The sequence below is a fragment of the Leopardus geoffroyi genome, chromosome E1 (genome assembly GCF_018350155.1).
Source record: "Leopardus geoffroyi isolate Oge1 chromosome E1, O.geoffroyi_Oge1_pat1.0, whole genome shotgun sequence".
NCBI classification, from domain to species: Eukaryota; Metazoa; Chordata; class Mammalia; order Carnivora; family Felidae; genus Leopardus; species Leopardus geoffroyi.
The window spans coordinates 6,798,843-6,823,276 of NC_059330.1; the positions used below are offsets into that span (position 1 = coordinate 6,798,843).

A 24,434-nucleotide genomic window follows, 5' to 3' on the forward strand; every position below is an offset into this window, starting at 1 on the left:
GGGAACACGGCTGGGGCTGAGCCCTGGTTCACCCTGGCCCTTGTGACTCCCTTTCAGATACTTGATCAAATTTTTATCCAAGCTATCAGAATATCAAGATGTGAACAAGATGACTCCCAGCAACATGGCAATTGTGTTAGGCCCCAACCTGCTGTGGCCGCAAGCAGAAGGGTGAGTATAGGGCAGAACACGCGAACGGGTAAGGTATGGGGCGGGTGGCAGAGGGCACGACCGGGGCCCCCAGCATATCATCGGCCTCATTTATTTGCCAAGTTCTATTTCTCTCTTGGCCTGCTCAGGTTTCAGACTCAGGAGGAGACCCAGAATTCTGTAGCTCCTTCTCCATGATGGTCTCAGAGCTACGGGTCTGCGGTGAGGGTCTTCTCTGAGCTAATCTGAGTCAGCACCAGGCCAGGCAAGCTGTTCCAGGCCTTCCTGACTCTCTCCGAAGAGTGCGCATCCCCAGCATCTGGACCCGGGGCATAGAGGGCCGTCTCATAAAAGAGAGCAGAGTTGGAAAGCAGGCAGTTTTATGTATATTATCCATTGATGCGTCTCCTGTAAGGAGGCCTTTTGTGGTTACCCCGTTCTGAGGAAGGGAAGGAGAGGCTCAGAAAGGTCAAGTGCCCTTGCAAAGAGAAAGCCTACCCTTAGACCTAGGTCTGCAGGCTTCCGGCCCTGGGCTGTGGGGCCAGACGTTGCTCCCCGCCCCGGCCGGTGACCCAGCCCTGCCCCCCTCTGCTCTGTGCTGGCAGGAACATCACGGAGATGATGACCACAGTTTCACTGCAGATTGTCGGGATTGTCGAACCCATCATCCAGCATGCAGACTGGTTCTTCCCTGGAGGTAGGTGGCGGCATTGAGGTGTGGGGGTGGGGAAGAACCAGAGTGTTACTGTGGGTGCAAGACTTTATTCTTATTTTTAATTATTTTGTGAGAGACGTAGTGAGCAGGGGAGGGGGTGGAGAGAGACACGGAATCCCAAGCGGGCTCCACACCGTCAGCACAGAGCCCGACGTGGGCCTCAGACTCACCAACCGTGAGGTCACAACTTGAGCCAAAATCAAAAGTCAGACGCTCAACCGACTGAGCCACCTAGGCGCCCCTCGAAACTTTTGAAACCAAAGGTGTTTGTTATTAATCCTCCTACACAAACGCGCGCGCACACACACACACTCAGGTAGGGTGTGGACAGTCACATCAGTGTCTTACTGTCTAATCCTTGGCTAAGTGACAATTGCTGTCCATTGCCTGCACTAACCGTGTCTGTGGATTTTACTGGTCTCACATCCACACCGTGGTGTCTTCACATCCGTGAATTATGAAATGCTGGAGCATAAAGGAAAGCGAGATCGCCTGCTTTTATAGATGCCGCATAGATCTGAGATGCGCGTGAATTTTTATCCAGGGCTCGGCGATCCCCTGGGTGCCATCTTTTTGTTACTCCTTTTGTGTGTCCTTTGAGTTGCCCTCTAAATGTAAAGGTGAGGCTCAAAGGCAATCAGGTTCTTTTTTGGATCCGGTTCAAAATTAGGCTGTAAATGTGGCTCGCTCGGATGATGCTTCATAAATGTTCAAAAAGCAGCACAGCAGAAGGGGATAACTCTGAAGGTAACGGCTTTCGGGAGGGAGCAGTTGCTGTACTAATTTCGCTGTTTGTTTTCAAAAGAAAAAAAAAGAGCACTGTACCTTGTGTTTAGTAAACATTAAGGATGTGCTTTTGGCTATGCTACAGTAAACTGTTTACCTCCTGTGAGGATAGAATGTTAATAATTCTGTGCTCTGTCCATCAGCAGTAATCACTCAGATGATCAACATCGAAGAAGTTTGATGGTGTTGACTTGGTTTTGTGTGTTTTGACCATGAAGATTCTTAACTGCTAATGTCCTAAGAGTTCTGTCAATGACATCAAGTTGAGTGAGGGTGGGAAATCGGCATAAAGAAAGAAGGGAATAGGAGTCTAAGGCATAACACTATAAGTTTGTGGATGAGTGGATTCATTTCTGTTGCAGATAGGAAATGGCAAGGGAAGTTTGGGATATTTCTGATGTCACTTGATCACCAACACCACCTTAGTGACCTTAGTGAAATCTCTGCTTCCAGTCCTTCCTAATTTTTTCTCTTTGGTTTTCCAGAAAGACATCATCATCACTAAAAATAACGATCTTTCCTCTTATTTCATTTTCTTGACTTATTCCATTGGCCAGCTTCTCCAACAACGTTAAGTAACAGTGGTGATTGTAGGCATTGTCCTTTTTCCTGATTTAATTAAGACTGCTCTGGTGTTTCACTTTTAACCATGAGGTTTGAAATGGATGATTTTGTCTTTTTCAGAAAGTACCCCAACTGTTCCTTGTTTAAGTTTGGGTTTGTTTTTTTTTTTTTTTTAATCTTTTTTTACACTTTTGTGTTTTTGAGAGACAGAGAGAACACAAACAAGGGAGGGGCAGAGTGAGAATAAGACCCAGAATCCGAAGCAGGCTCCAGGCTCTGAGCTGTCAGCACAGAGCCCGAGGTGGGGCTTGAACTCATGAACCGTGAGATCATGACCTGAGCCGACGCCAGATGCTTAACTGACTGAGCTACCCAGGCGCCCCATGTTGCTTTTTAAATCACAAATAGAAATTGCTTTATTAAGTGCCCATCATATTAATGTGAGAGGTGAGCAGTTGTGTGCACCTGCTGATGTGATGAATTAGGTTAAGATGAATTCATATCAACAGGTGACCTAACATTGAACCGCGGGACAAAGTTTTCTAGGGGTGAAGTGTAAATGAGAGCCCATCTCTGCTCATATCTCTCCTGCCCAGGAAGGGTGTGACGGACCCATAGATCACGTACACCTATTTCTTTCTTCCCCACAGAGATAGAGTTCAACATCACAGGGAATTATGGGAGTCCGGTACACGTGAACCACAACGCCAACTATAGCTCAATGCCCTCCCCAGACATGGACCCCACTGACCGTCGCCAGCCCGAGCAGATCCGCCGGCCCCTCAGCGTCGCCACGGATAATATGATGCTGGAGTTTTACAAAAAGGATGGGTATGACTTAGTGTGCCTTTCTCAGCGTTGGGGGTTGGAGCCGGGAGGGGCCGAGAGGTAACACAGAACCGGATTGCCAGGCAGGGCGCCCTCTCTGGCAGCAATTTAGGGGATTTGTAGCAATCAAGCTTTTGCCTCCTGCTTGAGGTTTTCCTCTGTGCTGTTTAGATTGAGTCCCTTGGCTCGCTTCCCTGGCTTTAGGGGCGAAGGTAAGTGCAACCTTCTGAAATGAGGGTTGTGATCGATACTCATTAGTTATCATCAAAAGAAGGAAAAAAAGTCGGCCAGCAAGGGAAATTAAAAGATGGGAACACGCTTTATGTTTTGACTCCAAATTTATCAGCGTATGTCAGTTCTCAAATCCTAAACGGTTCCTCGACGATGGCTCTGCTCACCTGCATTGTCCATCAACGTTCCTGCACGAACAGCACCTTGAACGCACGCTTTTACGTTTCCAGCCTCAGTCTCTCTAAGACCGAGAGTAAAACCTACAACCCGACGCAATCTGTGTGTCACCTGTCAGTTTCTAAGACTTTTTCCCGTCTCTTATGATGGGCGCCTATACCTCCTGATGCCACAGTCCCCGGGGGAGACTCATCAATGCCTTCCGCTTCACTTGCATAGGAATGACCCCCTCCACGCTGCTGTGAAATCAGTTTCCATAACGTGCAGCTGCCTCATAGGATCCCCAAAGCAAATAAAAGGGGCATTAACGTGTTTTCTAACAAGCACGGCTGATTTGCGGTGAGCGTCAGCCACGACCGCGAGGACCGCGCACGGCCGCAAGCCGGGGGCCTCTGCGAAAATATGTCTCAGAGAAGGATTGGGTTGCATCGTTGGTCCAGGGAGTCAGTCAAGTAAACTTCGGTTAAGAACGGAAAGTTGCCGCCATGAAATCAAAGGCAGCAACTGCTCCTTTGAGCCGGACCAGGACTGTAAAGCGTTGGATGGGAATGACAGAAATTCAGATGACAGAAGCGTAGCAGTCACAACTTCCGTCTCCCCGACAGATCACAAGGCAGCCAGAAAGGCCCGCTTGCTTGAAAGGCATCTGGCCTGAAGGGCTGCAGAGGGAAGGTTGGAAACCAGGAACTGTAGGGGTGCGTACGTCTTACCACGCGCCCCTCTTGTTTTCAGAGAGGGAACCTAGACCTGCGTCGTGGGATTGACAGAGGCATGCTCAGAAGGGGCCAGGATCCCTGCTTACCTCCTTACCCACCAGACTCTTGCTGTGCATTGTGTCTTGTGTCTTGATTACCTGCTCTGTGTGGTTGGTTGTTCTCCAGCAAAGGGGAAACAAAGACTGGGAATTCTTAGATGCTGCAGGGAGTAGGAGAAATTCCTTAAATCTATATAAAAAAAAAAAAAAAAAAAAAAAAAAGAGCATACTTAGAATCTGATCTTTGCATTGTAAGAGAAAGTCAGAGAGACAGAGAAGAGACAGACAAGTGCATATTAGCAGGTGCCTCAGATTTTGTTTTTAATCTCAGGCGAAGCCACTGTTCCTTTGTGAAGTTCGTTGAGCAGAGGGGATATACCCCGGAGGGTGAATTCTGGACCTGTCTGGGTTCTGGAGAACTCCTTGGGTCCTAGTGTTTCTCCATCAGAGTTGTGCAGCTCTGTCCTCCCTGCCAGACCCTGTCTGGTTCCAGGCACCCATGAAAAGCAATCCAGATGCCATCCATGGGAGAGTTACCACTATGGAATCTTGGGACAAAGTCCACCGGCCCCCAAAATACACAGGAAGTTGCAGAAGCTTGAATGATATTTTATTTATTTATTTTTCATGTTGGTTTTTTTTTTTTTTTTTTGAGAGAGAGACAGAGTGCAAGCGGGGGAGGGGCAGAGAGAGGGAGACACAGAATCTGAAGCAGGCTCCAGGCTCTGAGCTGCCAGCACAGAGCCTGATGTGGGGCTTGAACTCACGAACAGTGAGATCACGACCTGAGCCGAAGTCTGGTGCTTAACCGACTGAGCCACCCAGGTGCCCCTTGAATGATGATATTTTAAGCCACTGCCTCATCTCTGATGACATTCTGGCATTCGAGAACTTTGTAAATGAAATGCCCCTTCTGCATACAATTCTGACTGAAAGCCAGAGACTGGCACCGTCTACTTTTAGGATATAGGGGATGCGCTATGCGAATTACTCTTGGCACCCTAAACGGATACATTTATGAATCGTAAAATTTGTATTGGGGCGCCTGGGTGGCTCAGTCGGTTAAGCATCCGACTTCAGCTCAGGTCACCATCTCGCAGTTCGTGGGTTCGAGCCTCACGTTGGGCTCTGTGCTGACAGCTCAGAGCCTGGAACCTGTTTCGCATTCTGTGTCTCCCCCGCTCTCTGCCCCTCCCCCTGCTTGTGCTCTGTCTCTTTCTCTCAAAATAAATATTTTAAAAAATTGTATTAAACATTAAATTAAGCAGAGGGCTTCCCAGCTTAGGGTAATGGGGTCCTGGCACGGGTGTTTTAAGGTTCAGTGGGCTTACAGATGATCAGATCTTAACTGGCTTTAACAGAACTAGAACCCCAAGGTTGTGAGTAAATGTTCTGGGGGAGAAGAAAGGAATTTACATCAGCTGAGTCCCTGTGTTGTTTTAGTAATAGTAGGGGAATTCTCCACGTTCGTCCCATTTCTGAGCTCCTAAAATCTATGAGACACTTATTTTCTTTTATTTATTTTAATGTTCATTTATTTTGAGAGAGAAAGTACACGAGCAGGGGAGGGACAAAGAGAGAGAATCCCAAGCAGGCCCTTTGCTGTCAGCGCAGAGCCTGACACGGGGCTTAAGCTCACAAACTGCGAGATCGTGACCTGAGCTAAAATCGAGTCGGACGCTTAACCGAGCCACCCAGGCACCCCAAATGTGTGAGACACATTTTAAAGTCTCCAAACTACCCCTTGAAACAGTGATAAATTAAAGCTCATTTTGTCAAAGCGTTTTGGTCAAGTTAAAAAACAAAACCACCAATTGTATGTCAATAACGCCATTACTGAAAGGAACGAAGGAAGGAAGGAAGGAAGGAAAAGAAAGAAAGAAAGAGGGAGGGAGGGAGGGAGGAAGGGAGGAAGGAAGGAAGGAAAGAAAGAAAGAAGAAAGAAAAAAAGGAAGGAAAGAAAGGAAAGAAGGAAAGAAAAAGGAAGGAAAGAAAGACAAGAAAGAAAGAGAGGAAGGAAGGAAGAAAGAAGAGAGAGAGAAAGAAAGAAAAAAAAAAAAAGAAAAGAAAAAAACTGGCCAATACTTAGAAGAAATGGTGAGTTCCCGTTCAGTGCCAGCAGTGTGTTTCTGGCTGATGGCTCTCTTGTCCCAGACATTATTCAAGGTGGTTCACTCCCATCCCAGCTCCAGGCTTTGGTCCTGATGCCTCTGATCGAGGATGACTTAGAAAACATTAGAAAACAGAGTGTCTTTAGTAAGACCTGGAGGCAGATTTACGAGCTCACATCAGCCTTTTTCATTTTTCTGGTTGGCAGAATAATGCCCCCCCCCCCCAAAGACAGCAGGTCCTGAACCACGGAACCTGTAAACATTACCTTAATTGGGAAAAGCGTCTTTGCAGATGTGATTAAAACGAGGACCTTGAACTAAGGGGATCACTCTGGATTATCAGGGCGGGCCCTCAATGCAATCACATGTGTCCTAAAATGCGGAAGATTTGACATAGGCACACAGAGAAGGCAAAATGCAGAAATGGAGCAGAGAGAGATCTAAAGACGTGGCCACGTGCTAAGTAGTATGTGCCACCAAATACTGGAAGAGCCAAGACGTGGCCTCTGTCCTGGAGCCTCTGGAGGGAGCACAGTCCTGCTGACACCTTGGCTTCGGCCCATTCCTACAGATCCTGGCCTCCTGGCCTCCAGGACTACGAGAGAATGGATGTCTGTCATTTCCCAGCTTTGTGGTACTTGTTACAGCAGCCACAGGGCCCTAACACCTCCCTTCGCCGCAAATGCGTGCCGGGCGCGTCATGGTGAAAATGGCGGCAGGTGCTTGGTTCTCCTTCCACTGGGGGTTGAAATCTAGCCACGCTCCCTTTGGCGATGATTTGGCGTCCATGACTTAACTAACAGAATGTGGTGGAAGAGATCTACCAGAACTTCAACAGGGTCAGAAAGAGCCCTGTTGATTGTGCCTGGGGCTCCCAAGCACTCGCTCTTGGAACCCAAGTAGCTCACCGTGTGGGAGCCCAAGCAGCCACTCTTGGAGCCCAAGCACTCTCCACTCTTCTCACTGGAGAGAAGTGAAACACCCCCACCCCCACCCCGCCTTCATCCCCAGCTGAGCACCGAGCTGACAGCCAGCACCCAGTAAGGGAATCGTCTTGGGAGGTGTCCTCGCCAAGCCAGACCATCTCAGCTAGTGCCGTGTAGAACATACAAGCCATACCTGCCAAACTCTGCCAAAGGTGTGGATTTGAGACCCAGATAAATAAGCTGGTTTGTTTCGAGGGCGGCTTCTTAGCAATAAAAGCTAAAACGTGCTTTAAAAAAAGAATACCGCTGTCCTAAGGCCCCAACCCCATTCCTCTAGGATGATTTAATTGGCCTGGGCTGGGATTCAGGCATTGGTGGTTTTTTAAAGGTGTCCTGGCTGATTCTAACATGCATCTAGGGCTGAGAACCACTGAATCACAGAAAGATTTTGCCATTCTGAATAAAGAACTTGGCAATGATACAATTGAAAAAAATTTTTCTTTAAGTTTATTTATTTTAAGAGAGAGCACAAGAGGGGGAGGGACAGAGAGAGAGAGAGAGAGAGAGAAGGAGAGCGAGAGAATCCCAAGCAGGCTCCATGCTGTCAGCACAGAGCCCTGACGCGTGGCTCGAACTCACGAACCATGAGATCGTGACCAGAGCCAAAGTCGGATGCTTAACCGACTGAGCCACCCATGCACCCTGGTCCTATCAGATAGTTTATGTGAACCCTCCTGCCTAAAGAGTTGGCCAAGGTGTCTACGCTCTCTTGCCCATTAGTCAGGAGGGACCCAGGGGCCCTGAGCATTTGTCAGATGCATGCATCGGCAGGGTCTGCACAAACTCACCTGGGATGGTCGAGAGGCCCGTGGACAGGCCAGAGGCAGGAAGAGAAGTGACGTCAACAGCGGAGCCTCCCTGCTCGCTCACGTCGCTACCTGATGGCTATGGTCCTCCCCCTTTGTACTCCCCTCTGCCTCCTCTCCCAGCCCACTGCCTGTTATATACTTGAGAGACCTCACCGGTACCAACACGGCCCATTCCGTACACACCGGGTTCCCTGCTGTCTGTTAACTGCCTTCTGGCTCTGGCTCACGCTCTCCTCACTTAACCCTGCCGGTGGCACATCTGTCCCGCTGCCTCTGCTCAGTTCTAGCCTCTTGGGTCCCAGCGGGACAGCAGTCTGTCCACAGAAATCCCAGTGGCCTTGGCTCTTCCGACTCAGAAGACCAACATGTGGTTCCTCTTTCAAGTCTTAAAACCTGACGTGCCTGTCGCCATTTCACTTGTCCCACGGCGGTCTGGTCGTCAGAGGTGTTCTATCAGCAGCCCACAAATCTACCAGGATCTTTCCACCAGAGCTCATGATCTCCTTTAGAGCTCAGCTTGGTGAGCGACACATCCTTAGCCTGTGTGTGACAGCCACTCTCTGATGGGTCTTGTCCCACCCGCCTGGACCTTCATCTAGATGTTCAGCTCGGGATAGGCGTCTTTAATTGAGGAGGTCCAAGAGCAATGTGAGAATGGTGCTTTCTGGAATACTGGTGCCGCTGTTGGTCGTATTGGCTTGGGAGTCTGGGTCTAATGGACTCCTAACACACATGATTCAACACACGGAGACCAGTTGGTTTAGCGTGTGACCTCTTAAAGTCTGTCACGTGTCACAGATCTTCCTGAGGGCGCTGTGGCGTGCTTTGTTTCCCAAATTCATTAAATCGAAGTCGGCGGTCGCGTGATAATCACAGCTAGTGGTCCAAGGGCCTTGCTTCTGTAATTGCGGCTATCAGGTGTTCTATAGACCCTGAAGGGGAGGATGAACAGCGAAGGCAGCGACCCCAAAAGACGTGTCATGGATGTCTGTCTGGTGTGTTCATTTTATTTCCGATAGAACCTGAACCCTTCTGCAGACGAGCTCACCTAGTCATCCTGGGTATCAGTGGGAAAGTTGACTCCTATTTTGGATTTGTACTGGCCAAATGGACCTTGGAGAGGTAAATCCTTGGCCCAGGCCCGGGCCGAGAAATGTGGCCAGATGACTCCAGCCTTTATTTGTACTGGGGGAGGTTACGAAACTTTGTTGTTAGGTATTTAAAAAAGGGATCATCCCTGGAGGGACTGGAAATTACCCGAGTCTGGCCTTCCCAGGTGCGTATAGGCAAGGGTAAGTCTTCGGATTTTTAGGTTTCCTGTCACTCACCATGTGGTGACCCCCAAGGCCCCTGCCACTGCTTCCTGGCCCCCAAGTGTATCTTAAACATTCCTTGAACTTGAAAGTCTTCCATGGATGCCTGGAGAGCCACCCAGATTCCCCAGGGCCTCCCATCTGATGACAGACGCATCTCTTGTCTCCTCTCCCTTGGCCGGCTTTTGCCCAATGCAACTGATCTTTAGAACAAAAATCGAAACCTTCCAGATCTCTATAGACTTAAAATACTTCAAAGCCATATATTAGTTAATACCTCCAGCTAGGATTGTCCCTGACCGGGGATTCAGGAGCTGCGTGGCAGCTAGCTGTCCTGCAGAGGGGAAAAAAGCAAAAAGCAACAGCTAACCTGTGACGATCTACCCATTCTTTTTTTTTTTTTTTTTTTTTTACTTTTTTTTAATGTTTATTTTTGAGAGACAGAGCATGAGCAGGGGAAGGGCAGAGAGAGAGAGAGAGAGAGAGAGAGAGAGAGAGAGAGAGAGACCCAGAATCGGAAGCAGGCTCCAGGCTCTGAGCTGTCGACACAGAGCCCGACATGGGGCTTCAACCCACGAACCGTGAGATCATGACCCGAGCTGAAGTCAGACGCTCAACTGACTGAGCCCCCCAGGCACCCCTGTAGACGTGTCCTTGCAGCTGGATTTTCCATCTTTCAGACTTGGGTTTTTTCCTTCCCTCCCCCCATGGAGGCAGTCCTTTGTCTCTTCATCTTTAAGATTCTGGCTTTTAGGCTTTCCCTGTGTGGCCTACCAGGTTACAGGCTTTCAAACAAGAACATCACTTCCTTTCCTGCACCAAGGAGACATTTATAGGTCTGACCTTTCCGTTCTCTCCGTCCACCCACCTTGTGGGAGAAGAAGAAGCCTTACATACTCTGAACATGCGGCATGTGAGCTTTGGGATCAGGCTCTCTCCAAGTTCAAATTCTGGCCCCGTGACCTTGGGAGGTCACCAAATCTCTGACTGCCTCAGTTTCTTGATACGCAAAATGGGGAAATGATAGTAGGCACCCACCTGAGAGTTGCTTTGAGCATTAAATAAAATTTGGCTTATGAAGTGTTTAGAACAATCCTCCGTACATGGCCAGCGTTAGCTGCTTTTAACACACAGGCTGGAATTTTGAGTGACGTCGTGCCGTTTTTAAGATAGTGACATGCCTGGGTACGCTTCTCCGTCCATGAGGTACTCTGACCAACCCCTTCCTTTCCACTCACTGGGTGGATGGTGTTCCATCTCACTGAGAACACCTGAGATGGTTTTTTGGCTCCACCCGCTGTGGGCATTCGGGTTGGTTCCGCAAGAGAAAATGCACTAAAGCCAAAATGGACTGGCCGAGGACCGAGGAAGGTTGCCAGACGTCCCCCCCCAGCCCCCCGCCCGGGACGTGGAAGGCCTCTGTGGGGCGGAGTGTTGTGGCCATTTCTGCCCGAGTCCCCTGCTGCCCGTCACAGGTTTTGCTTCCCAGAGAACCCTTCAGCCAAGACGACCCCTCTTCTTCCCTTCTTTCCTGCCCTGACGACCCGGGCTAGGCAGTAAGACTTAGGGAGGTGAGGATCCCCTCTTTATTTTTCTATTCCTGACGCCTACAGTCATCCAAGGAGGCTTTCAGCATCCCGCCCTCTGATGCCCACACGGGCCCACCTCACCAGGTTCCCGGAAGACTCCAGAGCCTGGGGAAAAGGGACTGTATTCCTTGTTTGTTCCTCTTACGCCTACCAGAGAACCCCCCACCCTGATCTTTGGGGTTTTGTTAGGAGGGGGAAACGATCTCATGGCAGATCCTGTGGACTCGGGTGACGTGACCCAGATGGGGTCTTCATGGTATCTCCATCTCCTCCTGGCCGGATTCACTGTCTTTTCTTCGTTCTCTATGAAGATTAAGAAAGAAAAGGCTGTACTTGGCACCTGCAAGGACAGAGCATCATCATTGTCAAGGCCACTGCTAGTTGGTTTCTTAGTAGCTGCTCCGTGGTTTGTACACAGTGTCCTGCTTGTTCTCGACGCCCCTGAGGAGGAGGGGGGAGGGTCATTATCACTCCCATTTTACAGAGAACGAGCAGAGGACGTGACACGTTAAGTAACTCACCCATATCACACGGTAATGAGAAAAGCTGGGATTCAGACCCTAAAGCCCATTGCCCTTGGCAAACCAGATCACCAGGGAGCCTGGTATTGGAGGTTGCCGATACTGGAAGATGTCCCTGGAAATAGAAGGCATCCCCCAGGAGCCCTGATCCTGAAGCCCATGCCCCGCCCTGCTGCACCCCCCTCCCCTAAATTGGAAAGATCTTTTTTTTTTTTTTTTTATGTTTGCTTTTGAGAGAGAGACAGAGCATGAGCAGGGGAGGGGCAGAGAGAGAGGGAGACAGAATCCGAAGCAGGCTCCAGGCTCTGTTGCTGACAGCTCGACGCGGGACTTGAACCCACAAACCTTGAGATCGTGACTTGAGCTGAAGTCATCCATTTAACTGACTGAGCCACCCACAGGCCCCTGGAAAGATCCTTCTAAGTAAAAGAGCACAGGGTAAAGAAGATGGGGTGATGGGCAGACAGACATCCTTAGCCCCCCCCCCGTTGGTCGCTGTGGCAACCATCCTGCCTGTATGTCACCCTCACCTACCACCTACCACCACAGCTAAGCCCTGTCATTTCCCTTCCTCTGCTGAGACTAAGCCTTTTGCCCTTTTCATCCTGATAATTTCTGGAGCCTAATGCTTCTCCCCTGCAGTCCCCTTTAAACACCAGGGTATGCAGCTGGACCTTGTCTAGAGTTTCGAGTGGCCTCCAGGAGTGATTCTGGAGCTCCTGGAGAAGGTGCTTATTTATTGGGGGGGGGGGTTCCTCAGACCCAATAGGACTTGAAAACTAGTAGGTCCTGGAAAGAGACCCAGGCATCCAGCCCCCTAGTCCCCCAGGTACCCTCCACGGGAGATGAGAAATAGTAACCACGACACGGGACGCGAAAAGACCTCCGGGGTCTTCTGGAGGGACGAGTGTCAGGAAGCTGTCCCCATCCTCGTGTCCCCATCATCTGCTTTTACTGACCCTTCTCCATCCTGAGGCACGTTTCCTTCGAGGACCCAAATCCCACCTGCAACAACCAGTCTAGGAACTTGAACCTTTTGTTTGTTTGTTTAATGTTGGTGCTCGTGTCTAAAGTTAAAGCCCTTTCGGAGTGGACAGAATTCACGGTAATAGGTCTGTGCTTCTGACCGGGGTGGGTCAGAGTAAGCACGAGATCACCCCCATACCCACACCCCCCTGTGCAGATACATGGCAGACATGGAGGCTGGAAGGTTTTCTCGTCGCACAAATGTTTGCGTCTCCCTAGTACTGGAAATAATCAGGTCTTGGCTTAGACGGCGAAAGTCTTGACTTCACACCACGGTACCAGTTACCTCCTAGAGCGACGGAAAGAACTTACAGCCTTCTAAAACTTTTTTTCTTTTAATGTTTATTTGGGGAGACAGAAAGCGTGAGTGGGGGAGGGGCAGAGTGAGAGAGGAAGAGAGAGAATCCCAAGCCGGCTCCGAGCCGTCTGCGCAGAGCCCAATGGAGGCTCGACTCCCAAAAAGTGAGATCATGACCTGAGCCAAAATCAAGAGTCAGACGCTTAACCGACTGAGCCACCCAGGCACCCCAGAATGAATAGGCTTCTAAACTATGTAACTTGGAAGCCGGCAGATGGCAATTTCCACCGATTTCTTTCTTCTCCCTTATGACACCCTCTCCCCCCAACCCGTACTCCTACCCACACCAATATCAGCCCTCCAGATTCTCTCTCTATTCACCTGTGAGCTTGGTAGGATACAACCTTGGCCCAATCAGAAGAGTCGCTCGAACTAGAGAGGCCAAGTCAATTGAAAGCATATCACGGCACCGTAAAGGCCCCACTCTCAAACCCTGACCCCGGCAACCTGTGTGTCCAAAGGAAGGCATAGTTTTTTTGACACTAATATCTGTATGTTTCTGTCCCTGCAGCCTTAGGAAAATCCAAAGGTACGGTATTCTCGGGTAGCCACGAGGTCACGTTCAATCTCTGAAAACAAAGCAAGCCATGCCTTAGTGAGCTCCGCGAGAGGGTGAATGTGCCGTGTTTGGGTGCTTGGCCGGCTTTAATGGAAGCTGTGGCTCGGTGGTTAAAAGCAAATCGGAACCCGGAGTGACCAATAGGCACGATCAGCCCCTTCCCTGCGGCAGAGACGAGCGGCTGGGGCCTGTAGGGGTTGCAGCCGGGCCAGGGTCCTGGGGCCAGTGCGGGAGTCCGGACTCGGGCCTGTGCTCTAGACCCCAAGTGACAAAAGGAAGGACGGACGTTTAGATGTGTCCTGCTGGTCAGTGCCATGTTCTAGTGCGATGCTGCTCCCTGCCCTTCTCATCTCCATCTCTCACTCGTTGTGGGGGGGGTGGGGGTGGAGCGAGTGCCCCCAGAGAGGCTGCATTCTGCTCTGGGGGACAGCTTTGGAGTCCACACGCAGATCTAAGGCCAGCTGGCTTTGGCAGAGGGTGGAAGCGCCGGGGGCCGCTGGTGCGCGCGGCTGGGGGACCCCGGAGCCTCCGGCAGGGGGCGCGGCGGCGGCCCGGCCTCGCTTCCCCGGGGCGCCCAGGAGGGTCGCTAAGGCTTCGCTGCTGTTCTCCCAGCGGACGTGCTTGAATGTGTCCGCCGCGCGGGGGAGGGAGCCCCATCCCCGTCACGCGCGGCTAAGCGGCTGTCTTTGTGTCCCTCGCCAGCATGGGCGTGCGGGTCATGGACACGTCCTGGGTGGCCCGAAGAGGCTCCTCGGCCGGCAGGAAGGCGTCCTGCGCCCCGCCCACCATGCAGCCCCCCGCGCCGCCCGCCGAGCTGGCTGCCGCGCCTCTGCCTTCGCCGCTCCCGGAGCAGCCCCCGGACGGCCCCGCGGTGGCGGCGGCGGTGGCGGCCCCCTCGCTTTCGCCGTCGGGCTTGGGGCTCCAGCCCGGGGTGGAGCGCACCAGGTAAGCCGGGGGAGGGGGGGGGCCGGGCTGGCTGCGCGCCTGCGCGGGGCGGGGGGGTCGCTGCACCCGCTCTGGGGGGGCCTCCGGCTGCTGTCACTTTCCCCGTGCCTGAGCCTTCGTGTTTGGCTTCGCGCGTCACGCCGGCACCTGCTGATTCCCAGCTCCCCGGATTTTCAGACCGAGCCCAGGCTTCCCAAGAATAGCATTCCCTCCCCCTCCCCCACTCCCTCCGTCAGCAGCCGGCTAAGGTGGCAGCTCTTAAAATCCGTGAGAGATCGAAGCTTCCCGCTCTCCTGTCCGCTTGCTTCCTGGGCTGTAAATACTTCCGGTTTCGAAATAGGGAGTTTCAGTATTTCTCCCTTTCTCTCCTCTGCGCGGTTCTCACTGCCTAGTTTCCTGGGCGCAGATCGGGGAAGTTGGAGAGGAAGTCAGGTGGCCTCCCTGGGCCTGGTGGCCCGTGCAGCCGTGGAGCTTCCATTCTTTCCAGGGGGGGGAGAAAGCAGACCAGCTCAGGGCGCCGCCAGTGCAGTGAGCATTTATGGAGGACTGTGTCCATCCAAGGAGGAAACGTGTGATCGGTGCTCTTTAGGCAGTCCCGTCCCAGCAACGGCCACCCCGGGGTCACAGGGGAGAGAGACTTTGGCCCTTCCTCGTCTGGCCCTTCCTTGAAAGGGGTATCCTAGAAGTGGGAATGCCCCAAGACTGCTTTGCTGGGTGTTTCCATGTGTTCTGGGAAAAATCAGATGCCTCTGTGTTCTGTTAGGGGACACAGCGTTCCCCTATGGCTGCTGCTGCTGCTGGAAAAATTGTGTTGGAGACTTCGGGAAGCCAAACTTTATTTTATTTTATTTTACTCTATTTTATTTCATTTTATTTGTTTTGAGAGAGGGAGAGAGAGAGAGCAACCAGGGGAGGAGCAGAGAGGGAAAAAGAATCCTAAGCAGGCTCTGCACTATCAGCATGGAGCCCGATGTGGGGCTCAAACCCACGAACCACGAGATCATGATCCAAGCTGAAACCGAGAGCCGGGCACTTAACCAACTGAGCCTGAACCAACACTTGGTGCTAAACGCTGTTTGGCGTAGAAACAACATTTCTAGGAAATGCACCTCAAAGGTGGATTCCCCCAGCCTCTGAAGATGTCCTAAAATGTCACAGCTGGGTGGTCTTGAGAGTCGCTCACGGGCAGGGGACATGACCCGCTGAATCAGAGTAACCAAGAGGCCATTCTCATCTCTCTACGGCCATACATCGTACCGCCCCTTTCTCTCGGGGTAACCAGCTGTCGCTTTCCTTTGGGCACCAGCGTTTCTGTTTGTCTCCTACCTCTCTTCTTCTCTCCCCCACATGGATTCTTTCCAGTACAGACGGGTGTTCCATTGGTGTTTTTGTTTTTGTTTTTTTCTGTATTGTGGACATTTGCAGCTCAGATGATGTTGCCTCCAGTTGCCAGATTCCTGTTACATGCCACCCCCCCCCCCCGGAGCTGCCTCCCCAGGATGTCAGGCCCTCCCCTCCTCCCTCTGGCTTGCTCCAGCCTCTCCGTGCACCCCCCTCCGCAGCACGCCCCCTCCCCCAAACCTCCAGGCCTGGCGGCTCTCTCCAGCCAGGCTCAGCCTCGGCCTCCCGCTCATCTGCTTGGCATTAACTCTGACCCCAGACTCTGCTTCCCGCCCCCTTTGCGCCCCAGCTCGCTGAGTCCTGTGTCCCCAGAACTAACGTGTCCTTGAGCAGGCCCTTCCCTGGGCCTTCTCCATGTAGCGCTCCTAGTAACCACCTTACACCCCACCTCTCCCCACTGGGTCAGCTGCACCTGTGCTGGAGAGAAACCAGCAAGGCTAGTAAGTAGGTAAAGATTTGTTTCTGGGGGGGGCGGGGTGCATCAGCTGGGCGGGGCAAAGACGTGGGAGCTGCTTGGTCCCTACGTTCCATGGGCAGGTGTCTTACCAATCTTAAGGAAGAAGAGTCTGGAATCCCACAAGAAGCAGATTCTTTGCTGCTTTTGTGTTTTCTTCTACTGTTTTAACGGTGGTAGAGAGGGAAGGAAGGATGGATAGATACTTGGCCTGAATGCCTGGGTGTCTGGTGACGTTGGGTCTGAGGAAGAATAAAAGACAGATTCTTGCCTCACCCGAGTGAGCCAAGGGCGCTCGAGGGTTTCATTGTTTTTGTTAACAGCACAGAGAAAGGAGTTGCCCTTCCAGACCCTCTGGATGAAATGGCTTTTTTGGGGGGCGGAGAGGGGACTTACCCACGTGTGGTTTGAAATGCCCCCCGGAGAAGGGGGAGAGTTTACCACGGCCTTGGACGTGGTGCTCCCTTCACTCCTTCACGTGGGGAAAACCAGTTGTACTTTGGCGTTTGCTCTCCCAGCCCCGGCCCCTGCCTCCCAGCCCTTCTCACCGAACCCCGGTGGGAAGGGGTGCCATATCTGTAGCTCTCATAGTTGGGGCCTCTAGATAGAGTTAGGCTCTGTCTCTTGTCGTGGGGAAGAGGTGGCCAGGGTGAAGGACTGAGGTTCCCATCCCCACACCCTACCCGAGGGCATCAGAGTCCAGGCGGTTACCTGTACGGCTGGCAGGTAGCTTAAACCCTGGTTTGCCAGGGGCCTCCTGGAGCACTGCGTGGGGAACCCCAGCAGAGGGGACATCTGGAGATCAACTAGGAATGTCTGCCTTGGAGGGCGTAGTGGGGGATGGGGCAGAGTGATGAGCTGGCCGTATATCTGCTGTCCCTATTCTGTGGCGTGGAGCAGGGTGTCTCTTAACATGCACTTGATGCTTAGGACCATGCCTGGCGGAAAGCCAGCAGTGAAGGATGAATCCCCTTTGGGACACAGTGACCCAGGTGTCCCTTTGTCAATTCAAGGGACGTCAGAGGCCCTCACTGCCATTGGCCCTTACGCCGCCTAAGCCGGGGGGCCTGGGACTTGAGTTGGCCACATTTGGAAGCACAGCCAAGGACTGTGTTAACCCTCCCACCTGCTGGGACTCACTCGTCCCCAGGATGGGTTCCAGAAGCCCTACTCGGCTTGGGGCTGTGGTGGAGGTCAGGGAAATCAGCGGAGAGCCATGGCCACAAGGCCCAGCAGGGAGCCCCCATGTCACACAGTGACCCAGGGAAGCCCTCTTGGCCCTGCTATGCCGTGGACACAGAAACACCAAGAGCAGCTAGGTGTTCCCATGTCAGGGTGTCCAAGAACCCCCGTGTCGATCACAGGATGGAGTGGGGATGCTCATGGTCTCCTAGTGGACAGAGGGCACAGGTGTGGAGAGGGGGCTGGCAGTAGGGGCCACGGATGTGGAGATGGGAGCAGCACCCGGGCCCCCAGAGCCCAGGAAGGGACAGTGGCCTCCGGGAGTATCTCTGAAGGCATTATGAAGGGCGTGGGGCAGACCGGAGCTGGCCCAGAGGAGCACGCGGGACTGCGACCCACAGGCAGACGCTGCACCTGCCCAAGTTCAGGGGCTTTCTTATCCTGTGTGCTTCTATTCCAGCGCTTCGAAAAGCAAGGAGCTTTCTCCTGGATCTGGGCAGAAAGGAAGTCCAGGCTCCAGCCAGGGGACGCCCTGTACGGGGACCCAGCCAGGGGCCCCGCCAGGCGCCAGCCCCAGCCAGCCACCCCCAGACCAGAGCCCTCACACTCTTCGGAAAGGTACGTCACCGCCACCCTTCGCGTGGGTCTTGGGCCTGGGACACTGCCTGGACGCTCGTGTCCCTCGGAGGGTGTGGATATTGAGAAACCGCGGACTTAGCGAGAGTCCCTGGGCCGGGCATGAGAGCTTTTGGAAGTTAACCAGCTCTGAGAGGGCCCACTTCATATTTATTCCTTCTTCGACTCATTTGAACAGTGTACCCAGGGCATCGGTTCTCGTACACTAAGACCTCTGTGTAGACATCATTGCCCAGGATGGCACGGGTCTTCAAGGACCCTTCCGGGCCCTACCACCATCGTTTAAGATGCTATGTGGCGTCTTCAGCAGGAGCCCAGAGACACTGGCGCACAGCTGCCTACCCCTGGGATCGTTTCTGGAAGGTTCCACAGATTGTTTCTGGAAGGTTCCCGAGGGAATCGGGACTGTTTCCACAGGAGTCCTGACCTTCCGTGTTTCTGTTTGGGAAAGCGGACCCATGAGCCGCCCAACCCAGAATCTTCCGTGGAGCGTACTGTAAAAGGCCCAGTTATTCTCTCTGGAATGACTTTCCGGAAGCTAACGAGCTGCTCTGTGGGGACATTTCATAAATGGGGAGCAGCACGGAATGTGGACTTGTCCTAACCTTTTTTGTTTTTTTTTTAATTTTTTAAAAAATGTTTTCGAAGTTTATTTATTTTTGAGAGAGAGACGGAGTGTGAGCAGGGGAGGGACAGAGAGAGAGAAGGCGAGAGAGAATCCCAAGCAGGCTCTGTGTTGTCAGCACAGAGCCCGATGTGGGGCTTTGAACCCACGAACCGTGAGATTGTGACCTGAGCCGAAACCGAGAGTCAGACACTCAAGCCACTGAGCCACCCCAGCGCCCCAAGCTTTTTTGTGTGTTTTTAAGCTCCCTTCGTCTTTTCACACCGTGCCTCCAGCTTTATGTCATGGCCCAGTCCCGTCGCCACCAAGGAGTGGTCAATGTCATCACAGACATGGTGCCGTCACCTGGCACTCCCCTCCCCCCAGCTTGTGTTCGAGCCTCGGTGCCTAGGGTCTCCGCTCGCCACCCACCCTGAGTCATTCCAGCAGTAGCCACTCCGCCGTCGCGAGCACTGGCTGTCCTCGCGGGGGCTGTCCAGCTGAGCAGTGGTTTTGTTACGGTTCCTGGTTGCTGCTCTCCATGAATGATGCTGTGTAACCACTACAACCCTGTGCGGGATAGACTGCCCTGCTCGTTGTGTAGAGGAGGTTGAAATAAACTGCAGTGGGTAAGACGAGGTAGGGACCTGACCCCAGGTTGGTGAGACCGTCCCTGTCCACTCCACACCCCGGCAGAGCCCAGGGAGCACATTAGAATAGATTTGGTTCCAAGGTGGGGGGTGGGAAGCGGGGGGTAGGGAGAAGAGTCCTCGGTGCCTCCTGGAGCATCTAAAAGGCAGTTTCTTCTGGAATCAGCGCTGCCCCCAGCAGCCCTCACCTGATTCTGCCACGTTAGTTAGTGATCGCTTTCTCAAAACGTCTGCACATCAGCGGGGCCATCCAAGTGCTGGATTGTGTCCTTCTTACCGGTTCATCTGTAATTTGTAAAGTATCTGCCATCCCATAGCACGGTCAAGTAAATAAAAAGAGGGGTTGGGGCAGTATGCCTGGGTGGTCTTTGCCCAGAGGGTACAATTCTCGAGAGAAAACCACGTCGGAGGCGAGTAGACAGGGTTCCGAGGAAGGACCGGGAAAGGACAGAGAAGGCGAAAGAGACGCTGGGCTTCTGCGGCCGGAGGACCCAGGGCATCGGTCGCTCTGCCAGGAGCCAGGAGCCAGGAGCCAGTGGGCAGGTTCAGCCAAAAGTCCCCAGACGCTCGCCTCCCGCCCCCTGCCCAGCTCCAGGGTCCCCTGTGTCTCCAAGTGAGCTCTGATTGTCCTTGTCGGACCCCGTGTCGCAGACTCCCCCTTCCCAGTGCACTTTGGACACCTGTCACCTCTCGAAAGCCACGAGAGGACGCTGGGCAGCCGGCCACTGGCCGTGCGTGGGCAGCGCGCTCTCGGGCTTGGCTGGGGCCACGTGTGCGTCACAGCAGGGATCCAGGGCGGAGGAGGAGAGACTAGCGCAGACGGGAAGGCACGAAAGCTTGCGGTTCTGGGTGGATCTCTAAAAGCTGTACCGGCTGCGCGCAGGGTGGCGAGGGCGGGGGGAACGTGGGCCAGGGGGTGGCGAGGCTGGGCCAACAGCGGGCACGCGTCACAACCTCGCGTGTGTGTGTTCTTGCGTTTTCTCTTCCAGTTTCCAAGAAGCTGGCACCCATCCCGCCCAAGGTCCCCTTCGGCCAGCCGGGGGCCGTGGCTGACCAGTCTGCCGGCCAGCCGTCCCCGCTCAGCCTGTCCCCCACGCCCCCGAGCACCCCCTCGCCCTACGGACTGAGTTACCCTCAGGGGTACTCCCTGGCCTCCGGCCAGCTCTCCCCGGCCGCCGCGGCCCCTGCCCTGGCCTCCCCGGCCGGCTTCACGAGCGCCGCGGCCAAGTCTCGGCCGACCCCCAAGCCCCGACAGAGACCCACGCTGCCGCCCCCTCAGCCTCCTACGGTCAGCCTGCCGGCCCCGAGTCCGCAGTCCACGGAGCACCCCGTGCTGGATGGCGTGGCCCCCGGGGAGAGCATGTCTACAGGTAACCGAGCCGCGGCGCCCGCATGCTTTTCCGCGCTCAGCCGGCTGTGCCCGGTGGACGGGGTCACTGGCGCCACTGTCCGTCGACAAGCTGTGCTGGGGCCCGGGGAGTCCTCCCCCCCCCCATCCTCCCCCACCACGAGGTCAGCCGATCCAGACTGTCCCGCGGGAAGCGCGCCCGATGGCATTTCTCCCCGTGGAACCCCTGCCGGCACAGGGTTCCGATTCCGGATTCCGTTCGTTCGGAACCTGGGGGCTGAGCACCGAGTCCTCGGGATGGGGCTTCAGGGGAGGGTGGGGGCCGGACTGGGATCCAGACCAGCCGGCGCGTAAGCGCAGGTGAGTGTACTGGCCGCTTGCCTCGGCCAGAGCCCACGTGCAGGCGCAGTTGCAGACCCCGATCTTGAGAACAGAGGCCGAGGACCAGAGGCGGTTTTTCCCTCTTAAGGAAATCAGCCTCATTAGAAAAATGCGTTTCCAGCCACGCTCAGGGGAGGGTCGGTTTCAGGAAAGATGCGTATTCCCGCCTCGCCATCCCGGCTCTTTGAGGTGCTTGTCGGACGAGCCCACAACCGCTCCATTTAGTTTTGCTTGAAGTTTAAAAATTAAAGATGGAGCTATCCCCGCCCCCCGCCCCAACAGAGAAAACGTAAAAGCGCGACATCACGAATGCCGCATTCAGCAGAACCCGTTTGTGGGTTGGAGAAAGAGGGTATTTTTGAAACGTCTCCCCAGGCGCGCTCGACCACGTGACGTTAGGGACTCTCTGCGGCGGCCGCCCAAGTCCTTCGAGCATTTTCCTCGGTCAGGGAGGCAGGCAGGGCGCCGGGCCGTGTCTCGGCCTGGAACCGGGCCGCGTCTGGCCGGGCGGCGGGGCCCGGGCGTGTCTCTCCTGTGCCGTCCCAAGGAGAAGAAGCCGAGGCTGCTTGGGGCGTGCGTGCACATCCCCCGGATTCATGCGCACAGCACGCAGACCCTGCGCAGACGCAAACACATGCCCCACGTCCGCGTCCACATTACGTACCAGATTCCTACACATGCGTACACACCACACCCAAGTACACGTGACCTGTGCCCCTACCGCGTCCACACACTGTACCCTGCACGCGTCAGGGGTCCTAGGTCTCAGGGTCCCTGCGATTTCCGACGGGGATGGTAGTTTTACCCGTTCTCCGCCCCCCCCCAGGAGTGAGGTTTTTTTCCACCTGGGTCACGAGGGAGGGCGAGCCTGCGGGGTCCAGCGCCCTTGGGCTTGTCTGATCCGAGCGGTTGGGGTGTGTCGGGAGATTGGAACGTTGCAGGGAGCAGCCTTTGGTGGTTTGGCTTTATTTTGGGGTGTGATTAAGGTCCGAGGTACAGCCGCTGACGGCTGCCCCGAGGCTTGTAAAAAATACAGGAAATTCCTCCCTGAAAATCGACGGGGAGTGCCGCCTCCTGCTGGTAGTTGACGGCGGTGATGCCTCCACAGGGGAGGGGCCCCGGGTGACCCCAGGAGCTCAAGGTCACCCCGAGTCGGCCCGAGGGGCCGCTCCTCCAGCCACCCCAGGGAAGGGACGCCGGGTGGCGTCGTTGATGCCGGAAGCAGCGGAAGGAGCTTGGGCTGCCCCTGGACAGAGACGGACGGGTGGTGACACCATCAGAGGACAAATTCGGGGGCCGAACGTGGGCAGTGGAAGGCTCTGAGGGGCGGCCCCCATGCCGTGGCGTGTCCGTGTTCTTTGCAGCACGCTGTCGTCCTGTCCGTCCGCACGGGCCTCCTCTGTGACACTTGGGGCGCGGCCCGACGGACTGTCCTGCTCGGCGTAGTTTTTTGTCCCGTTCTTGTCTCATCGTGTTTATTCCTCTCTCCGAATCCTGTCGTTGTGTTCCTGCAGCCGTGTGACGGGAGGGCCGCGGTTGCGGATGCGCGTGAGGGGGATTTCAGGGTAAGCGGCCCCCGGGGCCACGGCGCGCCCGGCTCTGCATGTGGCTCCGACCCGCCCGCATGGCAGCTCCACTCCGCGCCCTCCCCGGCCTCGGGGACGCCCGCGAGCCCCTCTGGCTTTCGGGGGACCGCTGGCCTCGTGGGGTCTGGCTGGCTTCGCGCTGGGTCCCGGGGAGGAAGTCCGCAAGCAGGCTTAGCCCCTCCCCCCACCTTCTCCGCCCCCACCCCCACCCCAGGCACCGGGCGCCCTCTCCCTGTGGTTTACGAGTGCAGGCGTGACAGCGTGGGCCTTGGCTCGGGCGGGTGTCCCGTGAGGGTCCCGCCCGGTGCTGCGGGGACGGGGTCCCCGTGGCCGTGAGGTCCCCCTGGCGGACCCCCACTTTCCCACGGGGGCTCTAACTTGTCCTCTGGGCCGACGCAGCCGGCGAGGCCCGAAGAATCCGCCGCGGTGGGTTCAGCCTGGGCTGGTTCGCCCCAGTGTCTGCGGCCGGCCGGGTCCTTCCTAACTCAGGGTTTGGGGAGCGTTCCCCCCGGTTTCTGCCCGGTCTCATCTGCCCACAGGGACTAGATGCTCAAAAGTAAAAGCGAGGAAAGCCGCTGTTCTGGTCTCAGTAAGAAGGGGCGGCTCTCCCCCCCGGGGGCCAGCCCTCCGTGGAAGCTGCCAGGCCCTTGGTCCTGTGGAGACTGGGGACAGGCACAGCACGGGAGGGTCCTGGGCCCTCCTCCTCCCCCGCCCCGGGTCTCCTAACAGATGCTTCTGAGGCTGTCTCCCCTCCCCGGCAGTCGGTGGGGGCTCCTGTCCCCCCCCCCCCCATCCTGCCCCCGGCCAGTGGGCTGCCTTCCCTCCGGGCTCTCAGGGAACAGTCGGGTCAGCAGCCAGCCTGCGATTCCACAGCCACACCCGCAAGGTGACAGGACGGGCTTTCGAATCTGGACAGAAGGCTGCAGGGTAGACGTCCCCAGGCAGGGCCACGAGGCATCCCCGGAGGCAGGGGGAGCTGAGCCTGGGGCCCCCTCTCAGTAGGATGAAGACGGGTTGGAAGGACGCTTTGAGGACCGTTTGGGGGGCGGGGTGACAAACAGAAGGACGTTTGTCCCAGAGCTTCTATGTTTGTACGTCCGAATGTCTGTCTGTCCTTGGGCTGAATGTTGGTTTCAAAAAATACCCTAAAGAGCCCCCCCCTCCTCCCTCCCCCACCCCGGAGGCTGGCCCAGGGCCACCCCTTCTAGGAACACGTCCCTGTCCTCCAGGCCCAGGTTGAAGGCAAGGCTGTGTGGGGCCAGAAAGGAAGCTGGCTAAGGGGGGTGAGGGGGGGCGGAGCCCCCCCAGGGCCTTGGTTCTTCCCCGCCCCCCGGCCACCCCCTGGGTCCACCACCTCCCGTGTGCACCTAGCTACCGGCTCTGAGGAACCCCCCTGGGCTTGGGGCCCGCAGAGGCCCTGAGTTCCGCATGCTGAGCCCGGTTTCCTCGGGCACAGTCTTCCTGATCGGCTCCCAGAAGGCATGATCTTTCAGTGCCCGCAGTAAGGACGTACCGGGAGGTGAGCAGCTGTCCTGGGGCCGACGTGGGAGGGGGGGTGGGGGGTGGTCTGTCCCCACAGCCTGAGGTCCCTGAGCCCCGCCCCGAAAGCCACCTCCCCTCGGAGAACGGAGCTGGAGGGCGTCAGCGGGGCGCGGCCCGGGAGCTGCGGGGGCTCCTCCGTGAACCGCCCCCCCCCCCCGCCCCCGCGGGATGGGTTTCGGAAGGGGTCGGGGTGCTCTGCTCCCACAGGCTCCGGGGGCAGGAGCAGAG

The 24,434-nt window shown here is 55.2% G+C and overlaps 1 protein-coding gene across 6 annotated transcripts in view; it reads left to right on the forward strand.

The window, feature by feature from the left end:
* Positions 1-24,434, forward strand: part of ARHGAP44 (Rho GTPase activating protein 44) — a 183,037-nt gene that overhangs the window by 157,054 nt on the left and 1,549 nt on the right. For 2 of the 6 annotated variants that reach the window (XM_045487416.1, XM_045487420.1), the window contains 7 exons: positions 58-171; positions 756-847; positions 2,866-3,046; positions 13,430-13,447; positions 14,180-14,422; positions 17,920-18,077; positions 20,339-20,719. In XM_045487416.1, coding sequence (XP_045343372.1) covers positions 58-171; positions 756-847; positions 2,866-3,046; positions 13,430-13,447; positions 14,180-14,422; positions 17,920-18,077; positions 20,339-20,719 — 1,187 coding nt within the window. Of the gene's footprint in view, positions 1-57; positions 172-755; positions 848-2,865; positions 3,047-13,429; positions 13,448-14,179; positions 14,423-17,919; positions 18,078-20,338; positions 20,720-22,592; positions 22,644-24,120; positions 24,184-24,434 lie in introns of all 6 variants that reach the window. The other 4 variants (XR_006714690.1, XM_045487418.1, XM_045487417.1 and 1 more) reach the window with 4 other exon arrangements.